The sequence below is a fragment of the Haliotis rubra genome, unplaced genomic scaffold (genome assembly GCF_003918875.1).
Source record: "Haliotis rubra isolate DU_JTF1 unplaced genomic scaffold, ASM391887v1 Scf360, whole genome shotgun sequence".
NCBI classification, from domain to species: domain Eukaryota; kingdom Metazoa; phylum Mollusca; class Gastropoda; order Lepetellida; family Haliotidae; genus Haliotis; species Haliotis rubra.
The window spans coordinates 1,030,463-1,057,313 of record NW_025767036.1 but is presented as its reverse complement, the minus strand read 5'-3'; the positions used below and the strand labels follow the sequence as shown (position 1 = coordinate 1,057,313).

General features: G+C 38.9%; 2 protein-coding genes across 2 annotated transcripts; one reads left to right on the top strand and one right to left on the bottom strand.

Annotated features, from left to right (window-relative positions):
- Nucleotides 1-1,863: 1,863 nt before the first annotated feature.
- LOC124285469 (peptidyl-tRNA hydrolase ICT1, mitochondrial-like) lies at nucleotides 1,864-10,279 on the bottom strand. Its single transcript, XM_046721706.1, has 6 exons — nucleotides 9,860-10,279; nucleotides 7,542-7,599; nucleotides 6,512-6,571; nucleotides 5,225-5,307; nucleotides 3,920-4,089; nucleotides 1,864-2,158 (listed from the first exon to the last, which is right to left on the bottom strand). Exons 1-6 carry the CDS (start codon nucleotides 10,034-10,036, stop codon nucleotides 2,065-2,067), a joined length of 642 nt encoding a protein of 213 aa, XP_046577662.1. The 5' UTR covers nucleotides 10,037-10,279; the 3' UTR covers nucleotides 1,864-2,064.
- A 3,212-nt stretch (nucleotides 10,280-13,491) lies between these two features.
- On the top strand, nucleotides 13,492-18,598 carry LOC124285470. The gene is made up of 3 exons (XM_046721707.1): nucleotides 13,492-13,800; nucleotides 16,466-16,549; nucleotides 17,970-18,598. Exons 1-3 carry the CDS (start codon nucleotides 13,770-13,772, stop codon nucleotides 18,164-18,166), a joined length of 312 nt encoding a protein of 103 aa, XP_046577663.1. The 5' UTR covers nucleotides 13,492-13,769; the 3' UTR covers nucleotides 18,167-18,598.
- The last annotated feature ends 8,253 nt before the right edge of the window (nucleotides 18,599-26,851 follow it).

Here is a 26,851-nt window from a genome sequence, read left to right as displayed (position 1 = left end):
GACCTTTAATGTTTACATCATTTTAAAAAGAGCTGAACTGGAAACGAGAACGAAGGATACAGTTTGACATTAAGCTAATTGGGTCTGTAAGGGTTATATCAGTGTTATGAATACCTTTCAGAAAGGGCTGGATGAGTGGGTTAGATGGCTGACTTTGTGTGCTAGTGATTAGGACTCTGAGAGTGTGGGTATTCCCGGATGGTATTCAACCTGAAAATGTACTAGAATCTGTATGTGTAATGTGGATGTGTAATCTGAAATGTAACACGTCACATCAAAAATTTACATCACAGATCAAAAGGTTAGTGTGGGAAGTCAGGTATATTCTATTTTAGAGGGAAACATATTGTCAGTTGTTGATAACTATTATAAATGTAGCCTGTCATAACATAACATATTCTTGTCTCCCTTGCAGTATATGAACCCGCCTGTTTCCAGCATACACTGCAAAAGTCATTTCCTGAAATTGGAATGTTAGCCCTGTCAAACTACCTGTATTTTCTCTGGTGTTTCATAAACAAATTCACCAGAAGTCAGGTCCCCGTAACTGTCAAATATTGAACCAATCTAATGATGTCAATTGAAAGATGGTTGAAAATTTAATTATCAAGTGGCAACTACTTGATGAAAAAATTTGTCAAAGGGATTCCTGTTGCTGCCATGTTGGGGGAATCAAATAAATAGATGACAGGGACCTGATCTGCTGTTCATTACTTATTCCTTCAGGTATGTCATTGTAATCAATCACAGGCCACATTCCCCAGCAAGGCATGTTGAGTCATGTGTACACTGCTGTTTCAGAACTCCAGAAAGTATGTATTCTTGTGATCAGCTTACTATTTTGTATTTATATATAGTATTACTCTGTGTTTTGTGGTCTTTGTGTCGGTAGTGAATTTATGTTATTCATTCAGCAATTTTGTGAATCCTTCGTCTAGACATGGTCAGCTTATGTTGTGATGATATTTAATTATATTATCAGAAGTACCACAGAATTTGTTAACCGAACATAAGTGGAAGACCAAAAAGATCACAGTTATGCTTTGTTGACAACAATCAGAATAACTGTACCAAAGGATCATGTAAATGTTGGAAGGCATATATTTTTATATATTTTGATTACATTTTTCAACATTATAGTTTTGTATTGTTTGCGTGGGATTAACAGTTTCTATATACCAACAATGTCAGGAAATGTGCTATAATAGAAATATTGTAAATTCTAAATGATTTTTGAGTTTATTGTAATGGGATTTTAACTGTTGTTGTGTAAATTATTCTGGTAATCTCTACCAGTCTTATTGCAGCATACAATACTTGTACAAGCTGGAAGGATTAACCTGAATCACTTTAAAAAACCAAACACTGCTGTATTGTTAAAGTACACCGGACAAAGTGACCGGACAAAGTGAGACGATATTATTTTTGTTTTCAGTGAAGGGAGATAACTCTGTAATACTTACTCTGGCTAATAGAAGGGAGAAAATTCACTTCTATCCGAGACCATTTGTCCTTCAGAAACATAAAATTGTAAAATTTGCTGTCGTGTTGTTTTAACTAGATTTGTTTTGACATTTGTGACAGATGCAGAGCTCAAATTTCTTAAACTAAATATTCGGCCTTAATAATACATTCTATTTTGTGCAATAAATTTCTAAAACTAAACATTTTGCTTGTATAAAACATTTGCATATCACTCCCCCAATTCCCAAAACAGAACTTGAATAAAGGTGTGTGACATTAGTTGTGTATAGACCGGGTTTGATGTTTGTGACAGAGCTCAAATTTAATAACCCATATTCCGCTTTAATAATACATTCTATTTTGTGCTCTCAATTAAATTCCCAAAACAGACACTGCAGGTACATGTATTTGTTTAATTAATAGGGCTACAATCGGATTGAGTCATCATGACACAGATCCATACATCTGATGGTACACAAAGTCTGAATGACAGAATCAAAACTCCTTCAGGTGGTCAATAATCACTTGTTCATCATCTCCATCACACGATGGACTACACTCTCTCTCACACACACACTATGATGCTCAAGTCTTCTGTTGTCAGGAACCACCAACATTTGGAGTCTGGCGATGTTGTTTCTTGAGAGAGTGGTGTCTTTTCTCCTTCAGCATTGCCTGCTTTGCCTTAGCCATCCTGAAACAAGCACCAGTCAAAGTGCCCACTTCATTAATCACATAGGCTTGGTTGAGTATAGTTTTATGCTGCTTTTAGCAATATTCCAGCAACATCATGGCAGGGGACACCAGAAATGAACTTCAACATTGTACCCATGTGGGTAATCGAACCCAGGTCTTCAGTGTAACAAGCGAACACTTTAACTACTAAATTACCCCACCACCTCACATAGGTTCCGCCCACCGCTTGAATAAAATACTGAATTACACAACAATCATAAATCCACATTTTTTTCCATCAGTCTGTCAAAAATTAAGTTGCAGACATGATTCAGTTACAGATTCTAACTTATTGTTCATTCTTTCAAGATTTTCAATACTGGAGCGATCAGTAACTGCTTTGATCTTGCGTAATTCATGGTTAGATGGAACATGCCCCCAGCAGCCAATACTGGTCATCATGGGTGGCCAGCTGGATTAGGTGGTCCATCTGAGTGGCTTTGTGGATTGGTGCTCACAATATCACTACCGGGACTTGGTCCCGACTTGGTTACTTACAAGTCACCATCTTTTTCTTTTTTTATTATGTTTTACAGATTAAAGATTGTATGCAGCAGAGAGGGTTCAGGTGATCCTGGCACAGTCAGGCTGGTAAGGCTCATCATCAGCTCAGGGCCCTCGCCCCCTCTACACGCAGCCCAGACAGCGAATGGGACTTCTCCCAGGAAACGCTGCCTAGTCGAACCCACCAAGAACTTTCCGGAGAATATGAAGGCTCCCCAACACTGCAGCCTTCTGCTTATTATTATTATTATTATTATTATTATTATTATAGGATATCTTTATAGCGCACATATCCATGCAACTAATGCATGCTCAAGGCTCTGGTATTTTTCCCCTCGATCATCGGATGTCAATCTCAACGGCACATCATATTATCAATCTCAAGTCGCTGGGGAGTATAAAACTCTTGCTGCCACTAGGCGCAGCGAGTTATTGTGGCTTTCTCATCCTAACGAGGTACCCACTGACAGCTGGGTGGACTGGGACACAGTCACTGCACGTTGCTGTACCCGCCCATCGGATTCCNAACTAGGTGTCCTGTTATGACACGACAAGTCAAAGGATACATTTTTGTAACATTTTGAACACAGGTTACTGGGCACAATTTCCAAAACAAAACTTCCATTGCAATTTTGCAGGTCACAAACACCTGCACATAACAGGGACTGGATCTGACAAATTAGTGAGCCACACCAGATACCATCCCAATGACAGGCGATCAAGCCAACAACCCTGCCACAAGATCAATATTGACATCTCATTCATAGCCAGTTCCGACCTGGAATCTACATGGAATATTTTGGCTGAATAATTTTTCCAACCTTGATGTAGAAACCATCACACAACAAAGCAAACTTTCTTCACAAATTCTGACTGCATGTCAGCTAGACACATCTACTCACATTGCCAAAACATGGTCAAATGGGCGTTTTGCTTCTGTATTGTTTATAATGTACAAGTACATTATAAGGTTGGTTGTTGATTAATGCCACACTCGGCAATATTCCAGCTATATGGCAGTTGTCTGTAAATAATCAGGTCTGGACCAGACAATCCAGTGATCAACAGTATGAGCATCAATCTACGCAGCTGGGATACGATGACATATGTCAGCCAAGTCAGGATCCCAGACCACCCGATAGTCGCCTCTTACAACAGGCATGGGTTACTGAAGACTTTCAACTTAAAATGTGAGTTCGTTAAACAGATTTAATACCTCCTGTCTCTCACAGTCTTCTCCTGCTCTGTGAGCTCACGAGGAAGTTCACCTGCCCCGAAGATGACTGTACGTATTTTCTCCATGCAATCCGCCTGGTTCAACATCTGTTTCCTTGTAGCATCCGAGGTCACGACCAGATAGCCTCCCTTGGTGATCCTACCAGCCTCCTGTGTAGTGAGTGAGTGAGTGAGTTTAGTTTTACCCCACACTCAGCAATATTCCAACTATATGGCGGCGGTCTATAGATAATCAAGTCTGGACCAGACAAACCAGTGATCAACAGCATGAGCACTGATTCACACAATTGGGATACGATGACTGGACATTGTGTTAACCAAATCAGCGAGTCTGACCACCCAATCCAGTTAGTTGCCTCTTATGACAAGCATGGGTTACTGAAGATCAATTCTAACCCGGATCTTCACGGGTTGCTGAAAGTGGGAACTGAGAAGCCCAGACACCTTCCAGCTCATCTGAAATGTCTCCTGATTCCGACTCTTGTCAGTGATGTTGATCTTCACATCCGGATTGAAGGATATGAGCCACATGGGATTGAATGGTTTTAGTCTCTATGATAGTCACCGCCTCCATGGTGTACCGTGTAGTGGTTAGAGCGCCCGCCCAGAGAGCGGAAGGTCGTGGGTTCGATCCCCGACCGTGTCATACCAAAAGACGTTAAACTGTGGTACTTGCTGGTCCCTGTCTGGCGCTCGTCATTAACATGCACAGCAAGGACTGGTCGGTTCGGAGTCAGTATAATGTGTCTGAGTGGGGTATTCATGCTTCACTACGGCATGGTATCTCAGTGGGCTAGCACTATAAAACCAGCTTAAGTCTGGGCTAGTACAAGCAGCCGCACATACACATACAACGGCATGCACGTAGTCATATGAGCGAAATATTCTCAAGCACGACGTTAAACAAACTTTCACCTCACCTCTATGATAGTTCTGCGGTATCTTACATCCTGTCATACAATAACATGTACTCTCCAAAAATAGTAAGGGATACATGTATGATATCAAGTGCTTGATCAAGATAATTGTTGATGATATATATCCTGTCATGATTGATGTCTGTAGAACTGAACACCAAAACACAGTCTGATAGGGTGCATGTGTCTCATGCAGTAGCCCCACAGATGGGAGTAGGGCATCATTTCTGATTGAGACATTTCAAAGTTTGGAAATTTTTATTCATTTCTGAGTATTCCCAATTCTTGTGTTAAAGAGTGTATTATATTGTGACATTTGTCATCTAAGCTTTCAATCTATAGTTTGGAGGGGAGGGGAGATAACCCACCTTCTCCAGGAGTCTCTCTCTGATCCACTGAGGTATCCAGTCAGCACTCTCCACATGGAACCGAACCTCAACCTTGGTGTTCACTGCAACCATACAGTCACCATACAGGCAACAGATCCTAATGTACACTAATACCACACACAAATCTACACACAACTTATTTCAGGAGATGACTTTTCATCTGAAGGAGTGAATGAGTGAGTGAGGTTAGTTTTACACCGTACTCAGCACTATTCCAGCTATATGATGGCAGTGTGTAAATATCAAGTCTGAAACAGACAATCCAGTGATCAACAGCATGATCATCTATCTACACAACTTGGACGTAATGAAAAGTGTCAACCAAGTCAGCGATCCCAACTATCCGATCCCCTTAGCTGCCTCTTTTGACAAGCATTGCTTGCTGAAGATCAATTCTAACCTGGATCTTCACAGGTGTTGCCAAAGAACATTCAGACATGATCTGTAATGGGATCATTATTGTGTCTTGTGATCTTTGTACTGCGGTAATGACCACCTAGAACCAATGTTAATGAGATTAGACAATAAAAGCAGCATGGTCAAGATGGTGAAAGTCACTCTAGCAATATGTCAACTTGATATGACCTGCTCCTCCGTTCAATCTTTAGAGAATATTTGAGTATCCTTAAGTGTGCAATAAGAAATGACTTAATAAGTAGGGATGCCACACTACATCGATACATCGATTCTTTGATACTTTTTCTAAGACGATACAATTATCGATACATTCAAAACTGTATCGATATTTAGTTTTGAAAGTATCAGTTTAAATATGTTTATGTATCATTTACATTTTGCAATTGTATCATGTTATTTGATGTTATGAGAATTATAAACGATTATTTTTCATCCACAAAAATGGGAAATTTGAACTTTTTAATCTCTGAGTATAAAAAATCTTGATTTTTTCATGGACAATTATAAAATATGAAATATTAATGTTCAAAATGTAACTAAATTTACGCAATAATGCCGCGAAAACAGGTATTGTGATACGTATCGAATCATGAAATGGGTATCGTGATACGTATGAAACTTATGTATCGTGACATCTCTAATAAGATTTGACAACAGAACATGTCAGAACGAACTACATAGTTATGATGGTGAAATTGGTGGTAACAATATGTGAAATTAATATGACTGTTACCTATGTTCTGTCTTTAGGGAATATTAACAACTGGCTGATTTCTTCACTTGAACTTAAATATACTTTACTATACTATAGGCAATGAATATATATATTTTATGGAAAATCAGACAGACCTTTGTTGACGTTCTGACCTCCTGGGCCACTTCCCCTAGAATACTTGATGTCAAGTTTATCTACAATAGGAAATAACAGAACAACAGAATAAAGACTGACAATCGATAAAAATCTGTGACTTCAGTAAATAATCTGTGGATAATATATCGTAACACAACCAAGTCTGCATACTATATCACTTGCTTGCCAAAATGAGGCATGGAAATAACAATTTTATATTTTTACAATAAACATTTATCTTGTTTATAGGTATTTAGATCAATAATGCTTTATATGAGTGACATACTCGTGTTCTAAATGCATGAAAATAACACAACTATACTTGCGGTGCTTGTTGAGGTTACAATCATGATATGCATACTAATATACAAATTATGCACATGTGATCGTGTAGTGCATGACACTCTTCTCATTGTATTCTTATTCAAGAAGAGCGGAGATTGGAAGGTCGTGGGTTTGATCCCCGGCCTCGTCATACCAAAAGACGTTAAACTGTGGTACTTGTTGGTCCCTGCCTGGCTCTCGGCATTTATGGGTACAATAAGGACTGGTGAGCTCGGAGTCCGTATAATGTGTCTGAGGGGGGTATTCATGCTTCACTGCAGCATGGTATCTCAGTGGGCTAGCACTATAAAACCAGCCTAAGTCTGGGCTAGTACAAGCAGCTGCACATACACATACACACGCATGCACGTCGTCATATGAGCGAAATATTCTCAAGTATGATGTTAAACCCCATTTCACCTCACCTCACCTTCAATGATTTGTTTAACAGGAATGATCCTCCTATGGAGTACTATCCATGAGATAATTGCTATGTGTATAAATAGGTGCTGTCTAGTCTAGTCCGTTACCTTTGAAAATAAACTGTCTATAAATATTTTGGTGGACCTAGAGAAGAATACTTCAGGGACTGGGGAGATGTACAAGGGACTTCTGATAACGACTGGTCCCTACCATATACACATTGACATTCCCCGAATATACACATTAGGAATCTTAGGATTCTGAAAGGTTATTTCTACATACTTATTGGAATATATCCTGAAAACAGCTCTTTCCCATCCGGTAGAACTGAACTTGATTGCTGAAAATATGAATCATTAATCATTTCATGAAGCAGAAAGCTGATCATATAACATCAGTGTATGAAATAAGGCCCATTCGACCGCCCGAGATGGGCTAGATTTCTGACAGATGGTCTAAATTTACAGCTAGTCAGCCGATGGTCTGGTAAAAAAGTATCTTGGTGTCTGGTCTGGTTAAATCAATTTAGGGCTGGTAACAAGTTGAAGTAACCATCCCTGTTGTGTGGCTGGGTTTTTGGCATATTTCATACACTAATAACATGGAGTCATGTTTCATACACTGTGTTTTTGACTGTAAAATACAACTTCTGATATACTAGCCACTGAAAAATAACACTAAAGATATGGAGGGCATGCATCGTTATGGTTCTGTTGGTCCTATCTGCCACCATGGCACACATGTTTTGTATCTCACTGATCCATACCTGTCAACCCTCACGCATTTGGCGTGAGTCTCACGCTTTATTGACAAATGTCACGCTCTTACGCCTCCAAATAATAATCTCACTCATATCTGGTAGCCAAAAATAATTTCAAAATTAATACGCATTTTCGTTCGTTTTTGCATAAAGTTGAACATTGAAAGAACGCCTGAATGAACGAAGTGCTAAAACGATGTTTATGCGAATCATTCGGCTTATTATTATTTATTAGCATGCATCTTTTAGTTTCAAAATAATGCCATCAGAAGGCTCCAAATGCACCTGAAAATCACTAAACTTCATTTTTTGGGGCTTCGCTTCACTTTACTAGACCCCCACCAGGGCATCGCCCTCAATTTGACCCGGCTGGACCCTGGCTTATTTTTCAGTCTCACTCCAAACCATCTTTAGGGGTTGACAGCTCTGCTGATCTTATTCTATTTGCCATGTATTTTGCCTAACTATTCAGCTGCACTTCTGGTTAGTTGACAAATACTTTATCACTTTATTAGTAATCAAATTGGTAAAATACACGGGCTGATAAAAGCTCTGAAAAGTGCTTTGCCACTGTGCGCTGTCAATGAATGCATAAAAAGTCTTCCAGCAAAAGTATGGCTGAAGTTTTTTGTGACTAGTTAGCTTTTCTTTTTTTTATTTGATAAAGAACTATTATCTATACAAAACTAATGTGGGCTTTTACTTGACCTACAGTTATCAAATGTATGAACCAATTCCCTTTATTTCCAAACAGATAGTGTATCGTGATACGTATCGTATCGCAATAAACCTGTATCGTCACAACTCTAGTCGACATGTCCTCCAATCACTAATTATGAGGGTCCTGTAAAGCTAAGAAACGGTATAATGTACTCTGTTGTACAATTAAATAATTACAAGAACAAGATTACAAGAACCTTTAAATATTTCTTGTCAAGAATGTGGTACAATGAATATTATCATGGATCCCTCAGAATGCAATGTTTATCTTTTTTTTCTGTTTTCATTCTGTATGCTTGTGCATACTGGATGCACATTTCTGCATCGCATAAAACCTGAGTGTCAACTTAGATGTCTCTGGTTTATAATATTATACATCGTGTTAGTGTACAACCAACACTGCAAAGCAAATGATTGCAAACCAGCAGACAGCGTAGGATCTCTTTTGACTGTACAGTGTATGATCACATTGCTACAAGGTCACATTGTTCACTGCGAGTGCTGCATATAATGCATATCTACTTCGTATTCATGGTAATGCTGGCAATGAGTTGTTTAGTTGATATAAGGCGGTGGGAGTAACCTAGTGGTTAAAAGCGTTATTTCGTCCACGCCCGAGACAAGGGTTGAATCAAGACATGGGTACAATGTGTGAAGCCCATTTCTGGTGTTCCTCGCCGTGATGTTGCTGGAATATTGCTAAATGCGGCGTAAAACCAAACTCAGTCAGTCAGTCAGTTGTTAACACATTGCATTGTTCATCCATTATCTACACTTTTAATAATCAGTTAGTCCAGATCATTTTTTTTAGTATTTTTTGTATTTGTTGTTGTTGTATTTCTGATGTTTTGTGGCAAAATGACTTGGAAAATAACTCCAAATGAATTTGCTCGTGACTGAGTACTAGACTAAAGAGACTATTGCAACCATTTACTTGCATCCAGAAGTAGATAAATGGACATGTAAAATACGGCTGAACGATTCTATCAATAACAAGACTCAATATGACGTGTGGCGTCTGATAAGGCTGGAATATTGTCGAACACCAGCTGATCAACACCGCCATACGAATCAAACAATGTGATCGAAATTAGGACAGCCTATCCACACATATACCAACCGTGAATGCTGTTGAGCCAAAATAATCTTGATCGCTATTTGGGTATATCTTGTCAATGCTATATTGACTTCTATAGCCCGATGTCAGTGTTCTTGTTACATGTAATGTAGTGGGCGACATCAGTCGACCAGAATATCGACAAATGCACGTCAAACTTCGTCGAAGCATGTTTATCATAAACCGGATCTCAAATATGATGAGTTATCTCCCATGGAAGTGTAGCGCAGCAGACCCCGGGTTTTTGGAACGGAGATCAGAGATAGTAGTGACGATTTTCACAACTGGCTCCATGATTGTTGCTTTGCGCGGGCATACAACGCATTAATCTTTGTGTAGAGTCGCTCACTCAAAGATTGTATTCGTAACTACTCGTGTCATTCCGGCAAGTAGGCGAGTACATTCGTGACCAAATCGTGTTATTCCGGGACAAGCCGAAACGAGTCTGCGTTCGGCATTTATCGTTAAACCACGGGCGGTGTTCATGGTAATTATTGACCCTGTCATAATGGTCAGTTTATTTCTCAACACAAATTATTTTGTTCGACGGTGTAAGGTATTTTTATGCTAACATCTACATACAACACATTTTGTCCCGACAAGTGTACCATTGTTAACATTTCCATGCTTATTTTATGTAAAAGATTGTGATATGATCCAAACACGAGGGTTACATATTTTCAGGGTAATTTATCTTACCTCGACACGGAAAGGATGCGTCGAATGTTGGGGAATCCCCTTGTGCCATTTCCCATTAACTGAAAGGCAGTTTGAGCTGGACTATAAAGGTAATAGTCAACAATAGTCCTACATACGAATCCTTGAAATTCGTGAACAGTTTTCAGAATTCATACACCAGAGCTTTATTGTGGTGAGACGATGACATATATTTTTGTCTCAACCACAGGACCATGTAACTATGAAGTTATTGTAAATGTAAGCAGGGAGACACTGAGACAGTCAAGTATAGAGACATTATTACTCATGTGACCAGCAATCGTTCCTAGAGGTAAATGTAGTAACCGCATGAGAGAATGAAAATAGTTCTTCATCGATGAGCAACAACCATCGATGAGCCTGTTATGTTACAAAACTCAGGTTAAACTCTTAAAAAATATATCCATAATATTATCTAACTGCTTTTAAAAATGTCAAGCTAACAACATCCCTTTCTCTCCACACCAAAGCATGTTGATACATCATTATTCGAAAATCTCAACAGACAATATGTCCGGTCCTCATCCTTAATATGTTTTAAAATGACAATGACAACAGCCACCATAACCTTTAATATTGAAATATTGTATGTTTGTCTTTTTCCAGTTAACAGTCATCTGTTAAACAAATCAACATGGCCCGGCAACCAAGTGGTAAGTCCTAATGACAATGTGACAGAGCAATGTAACATAATGCCTACTGAAAATCACTGTGTTTAAGGTCTGTCTTTCCTTAAGTGGTGACCGCCTCCATGGTGTAGTGGTTAGAGTGTCCGCCTGGAGAGCAGAAGGTCATGGAGTTCGATCCCCAACCGTGTCATACCAACAGAGGCGTTAAAATATGGTACTTGTTGGTCCCTGCCTGGCTTCGGCATTAATGGGTACAACAAGGACTGGTCGAACTCGGAGTCAGTATAATGTGTCTGAGTGGAGTATTCATGTTTCACTGCGGCATGGTATCTCAGTGGGCTAGCACTATAAAGCCAGGTTAAGTCTGGGCTAGTACAAGCAGCCGCACATACACATACACATGCATGCATGTCGTCATATGAGCCAAATATTCTCAAGCATGACGTAAAACCCAATTTCACCTCACCTCACCTCACCTTATGTGAGTGAGTTTAGTTTTACGCCACTTTTAAGCAATATTTCAGCAGGGGACAGCAAGACTAGTGTTTGGGAATAAAGTAATGCATTCTTGTTAACTGAAGTTAGCCGTAGGTACTAAGGGCAAGTACTGCCCCAGCACTGGTCCAGATTTATAGATACACTGATAAGAAATGGTGAGAGAATATCTTGATGATAAGTGCTTGTACCGATGTTGATTATGTTGATGAATATTATCATGAGAATTTGCGTAACCAAATATGATAATGCTATGTTTGTTAAATAAAAAACATAATGATTGGGCTCTGTACTCTACTTCAACGAAGTTGTTGATTTTGATAAATTAAAATGTTTTTGGCAAAATCAGCATAGCGAAATATTATAATTTTAGTGGATATTTGTTGCATCAGTATCATACATTGATATCAAGCTGTCATCTCATATTAAACATACATCCTACTGACAGTCTCAGTGAAGACTCAGTCTTTAGCAACCCAGGCTTGTTGTAGAGGTGTCCAGTGACACTCAGACTCAATCATTTGGTTAATGGATGTCATTGTATACCAGAAGTGATTAGGGTAGCCTAGTGGTTTAAGCGTTAAACTTGTCACGCTGAAGCGCGGGTTCGATTCCCCACATGGGTAAAATATGTGAAGCCCATTTCTCGTGTCCCCCGCCGTGATACTGCTGGAATATTGCTTAAAGTGGCATTGAATCCAACTCACTCACTCACTCATTGTATTCCAACTGTGTTGACTGATGCTCATGATGTCAATCACTGGACTTGGATATCACTGTGGCGCAGGTGGAATCTTGCTGAGTGCAATGTTGAAACAAACTAGAACTAAACCAATATGACATTCATATAGTTCCTGATGAGCATTGATACCACTTTATTACTTTCCTGGTGCAAGAGACTGCTTTGTGCCTTACCAACCCAGTGTTGCATGTGGGGCAGTGGTTAAAGTGTTCACTTGTCACCCCAATGACCCAGGTTTGATTCCCCACATAGGTACATGGTGTGAAGCCCATTTCTGGTGTCCGCTGCTATGCAAATCGAAACATGAGTCTCATTAACCTATTCAGACAATGACCTACTTTTCAGCCCGATCCGAATTCTCTGTGTGAAAGTGAAAAGAGACACCACAAACAACTATGGTTACACTGAATACCAATTCCTTGTTTCATAAGAAAATGGTATTCTGAATGAAATTTAATTTTAAACTTTAGTAACATCGTTATTTCTATATTTTATGGCTGAGGTGTAGGCAGCATGACCTTAACAAAGACGTCTGAACTGCCCCCGTTTGATGAGGTCTTAAAATGATTCACAATGCATCTGACTCACTGGTTACACCTGTTATGTGTCTTTATGCGCTTATCCAGAGTAGTTCTGTAACGCACAATTTGATTGATATAATATCAAGTCCGTACCAGACCGACAAACTGTTCTAGCGGCAGAGCCCATTTGAGATTTCCATGATTTCCATGTTTCCGTTTGTCAGAGCTCGCTGTATGACGTGTTTGCAAGGATAAGAAGGAGCGTAGTGTTGCAATATACAAGTGCTTAGATGTATTAAAAAATACTGATTAATATTTATGTATGCAGTTAAATGAATTGGTCTCAAAAGTCTGGACTGGTTATTGTACTAAGTTTCTCAATAGGATGGAACCCAGTCAACAGGAAACAAAACTGTTGTGTAATCAATGTTTTGACTTGTATTGCTGGAATATTGCTAAAAGCCGTGTAAAACTAAACTCACTCACCCACCCACCCTCTCACCCTCTCGCTATGTTGTATGTTACAGTGACAATCAGAAACCAGTTTGTGTGTATCTCCTTGAAAATGCCACCATCAACGTATTTGACTGCATCGACAACAACACAGGCCAAAGAGACATTTACTACATACAGAAAGGGCGGATCGAGGACTCTGTTCAGTTCCGGGAGACTCGACGAACACCGAGACAACAACCAACCTACAACCAACAACCAAACTGGCGTCCCCCCCATTACTCTCCCCCCCCTCCTCCTCCGAATCTTCCTCCGACGAAGATGAAGAAGAGAACAGGAACAACCAACGCACAGACATGAAAACAGACAGATACATTGAAATTTTAGGTATTTATTACTTTATGATCCTGAATTGATGGAATGTCTAAGTCTCAAGAGACATGTGCAATAAGTGATTAGAAATTGACTGGTGCCTTGTGACAAATATCCCCATTTGTCAGACATCTTGGCCAACGGGTACAAGGTATATGTTGATTAATTTCGCTTGTTGTTTGTTGTAATTGTTGTCATGTGGCTCCATACACAGAAACAGAACCTCAACATCTTTTTTCTTCAACCTGAAAAACAATTTCTGTTTCTGACACATATGGGTGTAAAACACACATGATTGTCAACAGAAACGATTACGGTCTATTTAAAACTGGTGTGTGATGTTAAACAGAATGGTATTACACTGACATTTGCAACCACAGAAAAGGACATGCAGCCTTGCAAAATATCCGCGATTTGGGTATGTGAAGATCGGGCAAGAATTGGTCTTCAGCAACCCACACTTGTCGTAGAAGAGGCTGACTAACGGGATCGAGGTGGTCAAGCTTGCTGACTTGGTTGACATGTCTTCATATCCCAATTGTGTAGATGGATGCTCATGCTGTTGATCACTTGATTGTTTGGTTCAGACGCGATTATTTACAGACTGTTGCTTTATCGCTGGAATATTGCTAAATGCAGCGTTAAACAACAATTATTATTCTTAGTCCAACCCACGCATGTTCACACACACACACACACACACACACACACACACACAAATACAAATAAAAATACAACTCATGGTTTGCTTTAACCTTTTAAATGTGGAAAGTAAGTGAAAATCCTGAAGGAGACACACATTCTTGTTTTCATTATTCAAGGATTAATTGTTTTATTAAGTAAATTAAGCAAGGAAAGAAGAAGAAACTGTAAAACTAATGATAAGATGTACTAATTTGTCTTGTTGGAATATTACATGGCAAATTGCTAGGTCTGTGGTAACCAATGATTATTATCAACTATTCAAGATTAATGAATCCTTTTTTTCTCAAGTTTATTCATTCCTCAACACAAGTTTCATCAACTAGTTGGACAAACTGATCAATAACTAGTGGTAACAATCAGTTCTCAAATATGCTTTGTGTATATTCCAGAAATGTCATGCTCATGAAACCTATTGTACCGTAATATCATTAAGCTCATCAACTGATGCACATTTTGTAATTATGATATTCCTCATGTCTAAATTATCTTGCCTTATGTCTATATTATCTTTCCTTATGTATATTTTATCTTTCCTTTTGTCTATATTATCTTTCCTTATGTCTATATTATCTTTCCTTATGTCTATATCACCTTTCCTTATGTCTATATTATCTTTCATTGTGTCTATATCACCTTTCCTTATGTCTATATTATCTTTCCTTATGTCTATATTATCTTTCCTTATGTCTATATTATCTTGCCTTATGTCTATATTATCTTGCCTTATGTCTATATTATCTTGCCTTATGTCTGTATTATCTTGCCTTATGTCTATATTATCTTGCCTTATGTCTATATCACCTTTCCTCATGTCTATATTATCTTTCCTTATGTCTATATCACCTTTCCTTTTGTCTGTATTATCTTTCCTTATGTCTATATTATCTTTCCTTATGTCTATATTATCTTTCCTTATGTCTATATCACCTTGCCTTATGTCTATATTATCTTTCCTTATGTCTATATCACCTTTCCTTATGTCTATATTATCTTTCCTTATGTCTATATCACCTTTCCTTATGTCTATATTATCTTGCTGTATGTCTATATTATCTTGCCTTATGTCTATATTATCTTGCCTTATGTCTATATTATCTTGCCTTATGTCTGTATTATCTTGCCTTATGTCTATATTATCTTGCCTTATGTCTATATCACCTTTCCTCATGTCTATATTATCTTTCCTTATGTCTATATCACCTTTCCTTTTGTCTGTATTATCTTTCCTTATGTCTATATCACCTTTCCTTATGTCTATATTATCTTTCCTTATGTCTATATCACCTTTCCTTATGTCTATATTATCTTGCTGTATGTCTATATTATCTTGCCTTATGTCTATATTATCTTGCCTTATGTCTATATTATCTTGCCTTATGTCTGTATTATCTTGCCTTATGTCTATATTATCTTGCCTTATGTCTATATCACCTTTCCTCATGTCTATATTATCTTTCCTTATGTCTACATCACCTTTCCTTTTGTCTGTATTATCTTTCCTTATGTCTATATTATCTTTCCTTATGTCTATATTATCTTTCCTTATGTCTATATTATCTTTCCTTATGTCTATATCACCTTGCCTTATGTCTATATTATCTTTCCTTATGTCTATATCACCTTTCCTTATGTCTATATTATCTTTCCTTATGTCTATATCACCTTTCCTTATGTCTATATTATCTTTCCTTATGTCTATATTATCTTTCCTTATGTCTATATTATCTTGCCTTATGTCTATATTATCTTGCCTTATGTCTATATTATCTTTCCTTATGTCTGTATTATCTGGGGTGGTGGGGAAGTCTAGTGGTTAAAGCGTTCGCTCGTCACGCCGAAGGCCAAGGTTCAATTCTCTACATAGGCACAACGTGTGAAGCCCATTTCTGGTGTCCCCCACCGTGATATTGCTGGAATATTGCTAAAAGTGGTGTAAAACCCAACACACTCACTCACTCTATATTATCTTTTCTAGGTTCAAGAAGAACAGTCACAGATACCGAATTAAAAGAACTTGCCAACAAGCTACGATTTGAAGACGATAAATATAGAAAATTAGGTGAGAAATTTGTCAGCTTGTCAATTTAAGGTGGAAGGAAGCTATCGAAATCTATTTATCACTTTGTTCAAAACCCACACTAATGGGTTAGGGTGCTGTAAAACCTAAACACAGGTACAGTGCAAAACAGGATTCAAACCTATCATCATAGGTTTCTGGCACACCAAAGGGATGTAACTCTACCATGACCAACAGCATAGGCACCATGTTGTTGCAATACACACAGATATGGAAGATGTCTACAGTCATATATATATAAATATAGTTGTGAGCAGCCATGTCAGGCTCCTTGGCTGTAATACAATCTAGCCATTTGTACGTAGATGTCGAAAGTAGTAATGGCTACAGGTAATATGGAGCATATTGCTATCAGTAATGAGAAAAGCTTCAGTTATTAACTTTGAATTCTAATGGTTGAGGGCTAGATACAAAGGATTGTGTGGTATGGCTTTGGAAACGTGTTGGCTTTATTAGAAATTCGAAGAAATAAGAATAATGGTTGCACGTTCAATTGCTAATCATTTATTTGTTTTAACTGAAAGGATGACATCCCCACCAGCTCTGACAAATTTAATGCAGCTGGCTGAAAACATTTTAACTAGAAGTAATGGACGTTCTGTAAAACTAGATTGCAAAGATTGAACTGCATTGAAATGGAGCCAGAACACGTTTTTGACCTGAGAGCGGACCTTCCAAATATGGACCTTACTGCATGCTGCCAGATTCTAGCTGCGTAGCTGAAATAGTAATGCCGCTGTGATTTTTTTAAGATACATTTTAGTAGAAATTAAACAACAACAGGTTATTCATATTTGAAATATAAACTTTATATGTGCAAATTTGCAAAGTTCTAGACCTCACACATTCAGAGTTATGGATTGCGGAAATGCCTACCCATCAAAAAGGTCAAATTTCCTTCAATCCAATATGGCGTCCAAACGGTGCCTCTTAGCCCCATGGTTTCTGCAGTTGAAATTGAAGGTAATCAGATTCCAGAGCTGCCCCAGAAATTTAGTAGTCATTGGACATATAGTTTCGGATATTATTGCTTTGGAAATTTAAAATTTTGAATTAATTTTGCATTATCTGCCCTTTGCTCTTAGGCCTAGAGCCTTGAGATTTTTATGGGGAATATCTACACCTCGGTGGGCATCTGGGTGATTCTTTTCAAGCGATGCTGTTATGGTGCTCTTTGAACGAGTTGAACAAAATAATAAATAAATACTAGTAATAAAAACACGAAAAGTAACAATAGGTCTTCTGCCTTGTGGCAAGGAGCCCTAAAAATAGGATGTTTTGAAACTTGAGTTGTATATTTGTTCAAGCACAGAATTGAATTTATTTTTTAACCATTAAACATGTGACCAGAACCACATTGCAAACAAGAAAATCTTGTCTGATGAGTTTTTCTTGGTTTCAGCACTACACTTGGAAGTAAGCCAGGTTGATATAGACAGGATCAGGAAGGAGTATGAGAGAAAGGACAGGACAGATATGATCTTTGCTATCCTCAAAGTCTGGAAGTCAGCATCTGGGGAGCCCTCAGTTAGTAACCTGGGTCATGGTTTAGAACATTGTAATCTGAAGAAATTTGTCACTGAAACATTGAATCCTTAGAATGTCTGTGTGTGAGCTGTCCATCTTATATGTTCACATCAGTGCTCATGTTGGTCAGTTGTAACCAGCTGATAGGGTGAGCTCTCTGTGTTGTACATTCACATAAGTGCTCACCTTGGTCAGTTGTAACCAGCTGATAGGGTGAGCTGTCTGTGTTGTACATCCACATATGTCTCTCTGGTGTCAGTTGTAACCAGCTGGGGTGAACTTTCTGTGTTGTACAGGCACATGTGTCTAACTGGTGTCAGTTGTCAACAACTGGTAGTGTGAGCTGTCTGTGTTGTACATTCACATAAGTGCTCATCTTGGTCAGTTGTAACCAGCTGATAGGGTGAGCTCTCTGTGTTGTACATTAACATAAGTGCTCACCTTGGTCAGTTGTAACCAGCTGATAGGGTGAGCTGTCTGTGTTGTACATTCACATATGTCTCTGGTGTCAGTTGTAACCAGCTGGGGTGAACTTTCTGTGTTGTACAGGCACATGTGTCTAACTGGTGTCAGTTGTCAACAACTGGTAGTGTGAGCTGTCTGTGTTGTACATTCACATAAGTGCTCATCTTGGTCAGTTGTAACCAGCTGATAGGGTGAGCTCTCTGTGTTGTACATTAACATAAGTGCTCACCTTGGTCAGTTGTAACCAGCTGATAGGGTGAGCTGTCTGTGTTGTACATCCACATATGTCTCTCTGGTGTCAGTTGTAACCAGCTGGGGTGAACTTTCTGTGTTGTACAGGCACATGTGTCTAACTGGTGTCAGTTGTCAACAACTGGTAGTGTGAGCTGTCTGTGTTGTACATTCACATAAGTGCTCATCTTGGTCAGTTGTAACCAGCTGATAGGGTGAGCTCTCTGTGTTGTACATTAACATAAGTGCTCACCTTGGTCAGTTGTAACCAGCTGATAGGGTGAGCTGTCTGTGTTGTACATCCACATATGTCTCTCTGGTGTCAGTTGTAACCAGCTGGGGTGAACTTTCTGTGTTGTACAGTCAGGTGTGTCTAACTGGTGTCAGTTGTCAACAACTGGTAGTGTGAGCTGTCTGTGTTGTACAATTCCTTGGAACCTTCAAGGAATTGTGTATTAGCATGAACAAATATATTAATTATAGGTTCATGTGATTGTGCTATAATACAACTAGGCTGGACTTCATTTCTTCACGGGTCTTCTAGTTATAAACTAGATGGACCTGATTTTAGGTAGTGTTTACAGGTCATGGTTATAACACCCAAGAGACTGAAGTGCTCAGTAAATTTCAAGACAGTACCTGAATTGTGATACTTGAAACAAATAAAATAAAATAAGATTACATAACTTTCATTTGGGGAACAAAGTAACTGTGTCTATCTGTCAAGAATAGAACTGTTGTTTATTGCTTGGCCAATGTTCAAAATGCTGTTAAAAATGACACCAAGTGAGGTGAATTAGTAAAAATGTTTACCTGCTAAGAGAAGGGTTCGTTTGGAAAAAGGGTTCATTTAATTTTTATTCTATTTTTGTATTTTTTCCATTTTGAATATATATGGCATGCACAACACATATGAAAAGGCTTCTAGGATGAGTTAATCTCCATGGACATCAGACCTGGAAAGAAAACAAAATTGCTAATGGTGTACATACTGAGCCAAGCAGATGCTATCTGCCACATTCTTTATAGTGAAGAACTGGGCCTAGATTTTTGAAACGTTCATACTACGGCCAAAGAATTCTTAACTTTGATCGTAGCCAATGTGTTAAGGATGGGCTTAAGAAGTTTGTCGGGCTATGAACGCTTCGAAAATCTAGGCCCAGAAGTATATTTATTACCAGAATGTTGTATCAACCTTGGAAATAAAGATTCTTATCTGTTTATTGTAAATATAAGCTGTCAGGGTTGATACTACAGATGTACATATTGAGCCAAGCATCTATCATTTCTCATACGTGTAGTATTGACATGTAACTGGTTAAAATCAGATCAAAGTGATCACTATGGTAGCTAGCTCTAAGATCTGATCTTGATGAGTTTGATTCATTACAAAAACTTTCTGTAAACACAGGAAATAAACATGTGTGCACTGTCCCTTTCTTCCTGTATTATTTGTCTTTCTCCATCTTTCATAAGATCAGTTACCATGGTGATTGTATAACGTTAGTGAGTGAGATAGTTGGGTTTAATGCCTCTTTTATCAATATTCCAGCAATTTCATGGCAGGGGACAACAGAAATGGGCTTCTCACACTGTACCCATGTGGGGAATTAACCCGGGGTCTTCAGCATAATGAGTAAAAACACCTTAAACTTCATCCGTGATGAAGTGAATGGACCAGAGACCATCCCAGATAGCAAAGGTGTGTTGGGCCAATGTTGGTATATGGTTGGTTGGCCAACGGTTTGACAACATTGGCCCAACGTTATCTTAATGACTTAAAAGTAACAGTGGCTTTAGACACGTTGGTCCAACAGTGGGCCAACATTTGAAAAACTCTGCCTATTTTCCTTGATCTTACATCTATTTCAAAAGGTTCGGCCAGCGTTGGCCCAACATTGTGAATAAAAGAGTGAGTACACGGCCATTTAAGCCGTGTTTTCGCATTTAGATTTTGATTAAAGTTGAAATAATTACACAGACAAAATGAAAGAATCTATTTCCCTGTCGTTCAACTATGATGCAGTGAATTTTACAGCACTGTTTTCTCCAAATTGAATACCAAACTTGTCATCATTGATAGCTTTACCTGATATTCAAAGAGCAGACGACACTACATTTCTGGAGGCCAACTGGTAAATATGCATTGTTATTTCTGTGATACTGAATTGCAAATATATTGTGAAATAAATGGTTTAAATCATCATTTAGGTTAACGAAACTGACACATACTGTATTGGAAGGCAATTGATTAAGTACATAAAAGATTTAATTGACTCTTTTCTTTAGGTAGCCTGTTTTAACCACTTTGATAAATCTCATTTCACAGTTATAGCAGTTACACGTCATATCCAAATAAAACATTGTTTGAACGGCATTCTAGAAGTTGGTGAGTCAAAAATGAAACATATAACTTTATGGAAGACAACATCTTGTTTTATTGTATAGAGCGACGTTTCGATGTAGATTCTTACACTGTTATGAAGCTAAAAGTGACTACAACCAAATGATGAGAAGTATATATACATGTTCTAACCCAGGAACAGTTTGCGAAAGTCTAACGGGTCCAAAACACTGCAGCACGGATCGTGACCCGAACGAGGAAGTGTGCACATATAACACCAGTGCTAACTTCCCTACACTGGCTCCCAGTCCAAGCTCGAGTCCAATACAAGATTCTCACATTGACATATAAATGTGTCAATCAAACAGCTCCTGCCTATCTGACAGAATTGATTGAGAAATATGAACCTTCTCGGACACTAAGATCTGCTGATCAGTTACTTCTAAAAGTACCCAAATCCCGCCTCAAAAAGTATGGACAGAGATCATTTGCTTACATGTCCCCAACTCTGTGGAACGATCTTCCCTTGGGAATAAAGAAATCCCCATCATTGACAAACTTTAAAATCTGCATAAAGACTCATCTCTTCCAAAAGTTCTATAAGGATTGATATACCAGTGAAAATATAGCGCCTCTACTGCAGTGTTTTTTAATTTTGTGTAGCGCCATGAGCAGACACCAAGTGCCTGGAGTTTTGGCGCATAACAAATCTACTGTATTATTATTATTATGAACATTGTATGTTTTGTCCAATATACATAATTGGGAGCGGCCAGTTGGGGACTTAGAACAACAAATGGATCTAGTGATACAACCAATAAACAGGGTGGGTGGAGGGAGAAGCTGATTTCGAAGCTGATTTTTTGTGTGAAGTCCTGATTCTTGTAGGATAAGATTTCGAATTTGTCAAACCACCCTCCTAAAAACTAAGACTGGCGTCATCTCAACCCTGATCAAGCACGCTAAGAACATTTGCTCCAGCAGCCATGACCTAGAACATGAGCTGAACCACCTACAACACGTCTTCATGAGCCTCAACCAGTAACCCACCAACTCATTGTCCGTTTGATTTCATTTGAGACCAATGAATTGCACACTAACACAAAATCTAATAATTGCAACAAAACCAAATTTTGCAGTCATATGAAAACGACAGACCAACTCTGACCGCCAGGGCCCCGTTTCACAAAGCTCTCGTAAGCCTAAGATCTCGTAACTTTTCTCGTAGCATTCGTACGTATTAGACTAACGGTAATACATGGGCTGGTCGGCTTTGAGTCATTCTACTGGTGAGTGAGCTAGTTTGGTTTTACGCTGCTTTTAGCAATATTCCAGCAATATCACGGCGGGGGACACCAGAAATGGGCTTTACACATTGTACCCACGTGGGGAATATAAACACAGTGCCGAGAATCTATTTCCGACACATTACTGTGCATTTTCCGTTCTCAATAAATGGCTTCGATATGATGGCCACTTTTCAACAAGCAATAAGTCCATGGTCCTTTTACGCCTCTTTACAGTAATGAAAGGATATTGCGCACATGACAGGTGCGCAGGTATTGCTTATCCTTTTATATTAAAAAAATGGGAATCAGAAGAGTGACTGAGTGACTGACTGACTGAGTTTGGTTTTACGCCGCTTTTAGCAATATTCCAACAACATCACGGCGGGGGACACCAGAAATGGGCTTCACACATTGCACCCATGTGGGGAATCGAACCCGGGTCTTCGGCGTGACGAGCCAACGCTTTAACCACTAGGCTACCCCACCGCCCTATTGCGCACATGAGCTCATGTTATTTCACATATATTTATTTGTATGGATATGTATTAATGTTCCTTATGTCCCTGTGTCCTGCAAAACCCAGGACACAAATACCTAAATGCCCACAGCATGCGCCCTGTTTACGCGAATGGGACTGAATGGTTGTGGTGGTGAGCGTGCACCAACATGCGTTCAACGTACATATAAATGTATACATTCAATAGTTTTATTGCTGCTCCCTCGTAAACGGATTACACCACTGCCACAATATCTTTATTAACACACCCGATACGAATTGTAAATATATAAAACGTACCCTCCTTGTCGAAAATCCTTTTCAACGTCTGTCAGTGCTAGTATTCGCACAATTCTGAAAGAGTCGTCTCCTTGCGTGTCTGTGCGCTTGCTTCTGTGTGCGTGGGCGTTTGAATGTGTGTGTGCGTGTCATCTCGACTTTGCAATGTCGGCGAATCAATTAATGTCAGCCCTCAGTGTCTTTGTCCAACTATACACTTTGTACCCGCAGCCGTGCTATATGCGTTTCTACACTCATGCACATGCCAGCGAAACATGTCGACCATAAAACATGCATATACTGAAAAGGTAGACATATGTGTGCAGGACGGGGCAATAGGAAACTCTCGATGATCGCAGGATGAGGATGTGATTCGTCAGCTATTGCCATCTATTTAAATCTACTGCACGTATAATAATTTGGTAGGGCATATATGTGATTGACAGATACAGAAATATATGATGAAGACAGAAGCCTCGTTAACTTGAATTCGGTTATCTCGATTTATCCTATGCATATATATGTGTCCTGGCATATATGTATATATATATATATGTTTATGTGGATCTATTTGAGTATGAGTGTCTCTTCTCTAGATAAGCTGTCGGTGTTTTGTATGCATACAATTAGGGAAATCTGTGCGTGTATGTGTGTTGTTTGACGCCGCACGAGTCTGGACCAGACAATCCAGTGATTGACATCATGATCATCCATCTAAGCAAGTAGCGCAATGAAATGAAATAACGGGACATCCAATTCAAAAGGTAGTCAGCGTCACCAAGAGAATGATACAAATGCAACTGTTGTTGTGTTTTATTTTCTAGATATTATCTGTCAACCTCAAGGCAAATTGGTTTTACATTGTTCCAGCCTCACGATCCCCTTTTTGTTTGTCTTTGTATCTTGATATCCCCCCAAGAAACAACAAAAAAGCAAAAAAAACCCAAAACAACAACAACACAACAACAACAACAAAAAACAAAACGCAAAATCTACAATAAATGCATTACAAACCCAAGGAAACAAAATATGCAGGAAACATTTTGTGTGTTTGAGATAGGCGGAAGTCCGCTAGAATCAAACTTATATTAAAGTGCATTTAAAAGCAATTTGAAACTACAATCGCTTGTTAAAGTGACTCCTCCCTCCCCTTCCCTCTCCCCTTTCATGTCTACTGAAAGAGCTTGTTTTGACACTACCCACCTCCTTTCAGATGAGGATATAGCTTCTTTTAATGTTTTCACTTATTAATACATGATGCCAAGTGTTCAAACTAAATACTGAATGGTCACATAAGTGTCAGCTTTCAACACATTGTAAACAGTGCCAGCTTGAATATCTGGACACAATGTTTTGAAAGATTAAACTGGGGATGTCCTTAAAAAACAGCCCAAGTCTAAATATAAATTAAAATCTTTGATTATGACGGTAAGTTATCCAATACTATACCAAACTTACTTTATATGATATTATCTGAGGACATATCATGATTCAAGAGGTACCATATGTCAGAAGGTTTTTCATTTTCTGCAATTCTGTTATGACATATTACAGTGTTGTGATGACTAATATCTCGTTAACCACATTACCCACATATGTGAAATTTTGGATATGGCTTTGCTAATGATTCCTTCAAAATAAAATAGAAGCTTTTCAAACATTGGACATCGAGGATATAGTTAGGCCGACTACTTTTTGAACGCCCCTCGTACACACAAAGCCCGCATCGTGCAGAGGTTCTGAACCCGTGAAGATCCCGGTTGGAGCAACCCAGGCTTGTCGTAAGACGCGAGCAACGGGATCGGGTGGTCAGGCGCGCTGACTTGGTGGACACATGTCATCGTATCCCAGCTGCGTAGACCGATGCTCATGCTGTTGATCACTTGATTGTCTGGTCCAGGATCGATTATATACAGACCGCCGCCATATGGCTGGAATATTGGTTGGTGCGGCGTTAACCAGCCAGCCAGTCTGCACCTGATACATGGGCGGATCCAGGAATTTGGAGACGGCTGGGGTGTTTCAGGGGGTTCGAAACACCCTGAACCCCCCATTGGCTCCGCCAACGCAAAAAAATCTTCAGTGTGGTCTTAAGTCATTTTCAAAGGGGGCTGCCCTTCCCCACCCCCGATCCGCCAATGTGATTACACAGTGTCATTTAGAAAGTGGTCATATGTAACATATGTCATAAATTACATTTGTGACGTCATTCATATGTTATTACTTTTCAGGGATTATACCTTTTTTGTCTTAGTTAATTTTGATAACAGAAATATTCCCAATACTTCGAATGTATTTAAGTAGGTAATCTCAATTCTCCATTCCTTAAAATACATGTGCTCGTTCTCCGGGGCCTCGGCTCCATTATTTTTAAGGAATGGAGAGTTACTCGGACATTACCCTCTACGTATAGTACAGATTCTAGTACTTTTGTTGGGTTGAGTCCCACACCCTCAGAGTCAGGCACCTAATCGCCAGGACACACAGTCAGCCGCCTAACCCACTCAGCCAGCGCGACTTCCACAAGTTCGGTTTTAAATCAAATTTAGAGCTATTAAAATTTTGTTATATACCTCTGATTTTCCGACACAGTATGTTTATTTCCTAAGTGTCCAATCTTCCACACGATTCTCGTTATGGCCAATCAATCCAGTTTGGTCTCCTGTAAGACATACAGTCATGGGACATAAGTATTCGTCAGTCGGCAAAATTCTCATAGACTTGCATGTTATTTTAGTGTAGCTGTAATAATTTTCATTAATTCAGCTTTCGTTATTTGGTTGTCAAATTGTGCAGGAAATCATCTTGGTCACAGATACATAATTTCCATGTAATGTTCCTTCAAGTATTTTTCGCATTGTAGTTACATGAGTAACATATATACAACACTGTGTATTCATTCCCCATAGACCGCCATGTTTAAAATTGTTTTAACCATGACACGCATCAATCAAAGTGTGGTCATTCTTGAAATACTGAATGGAAAATAAAACGGAAATTATGTCTTTGCAACTGAGATGATTCATGACACATGTGCAAAATATGAACAAGATCAAACGACAAATAAATTCAAGATAATTTTTCTAGCTGCACCAAATTAACATGCAAGTCTATGGAAATTATGCACAGTGACGAATACTTATGTCCAATGACTGTACATGCGTTGTTGTTCTCCGGTCCCCGCAAGAACCGTATGATCGGAAGACCTCTGAAAGTTTGGAGCATAGATCTAGCACAAATCTACGGGCAAGAAAGGGACGCACGAACTAATGGTGACAGTAGATTGACTGTAAACGTTCACCTCGTACTCCCACGCGTGACTCCATCACCTACAGACGTGATTAACCAACTGTTTTGTCACCCCATGTCACGGAAACTCTTTAAAACAAACAACCACAGGATATATTCGACGTGACTCATCTCTCGCCGTCATCATTAAGTTGGTCGTTAGCAAGAACTGTTACCTGAATACAGCTTCATATTTGTAATTAAGATTGCTTGTGAAATCCGAATTATCAGTATTCAGTGCCGTGGTCTATTTATACTTATAAATGGCTTCACAGTTGTATATGTATATGGAGATTATTATAGGAGTATGGGTGATAAAATGATTTTGCAAAATAAATGTAAGTATTCTTGCATTCCCCGTCCAA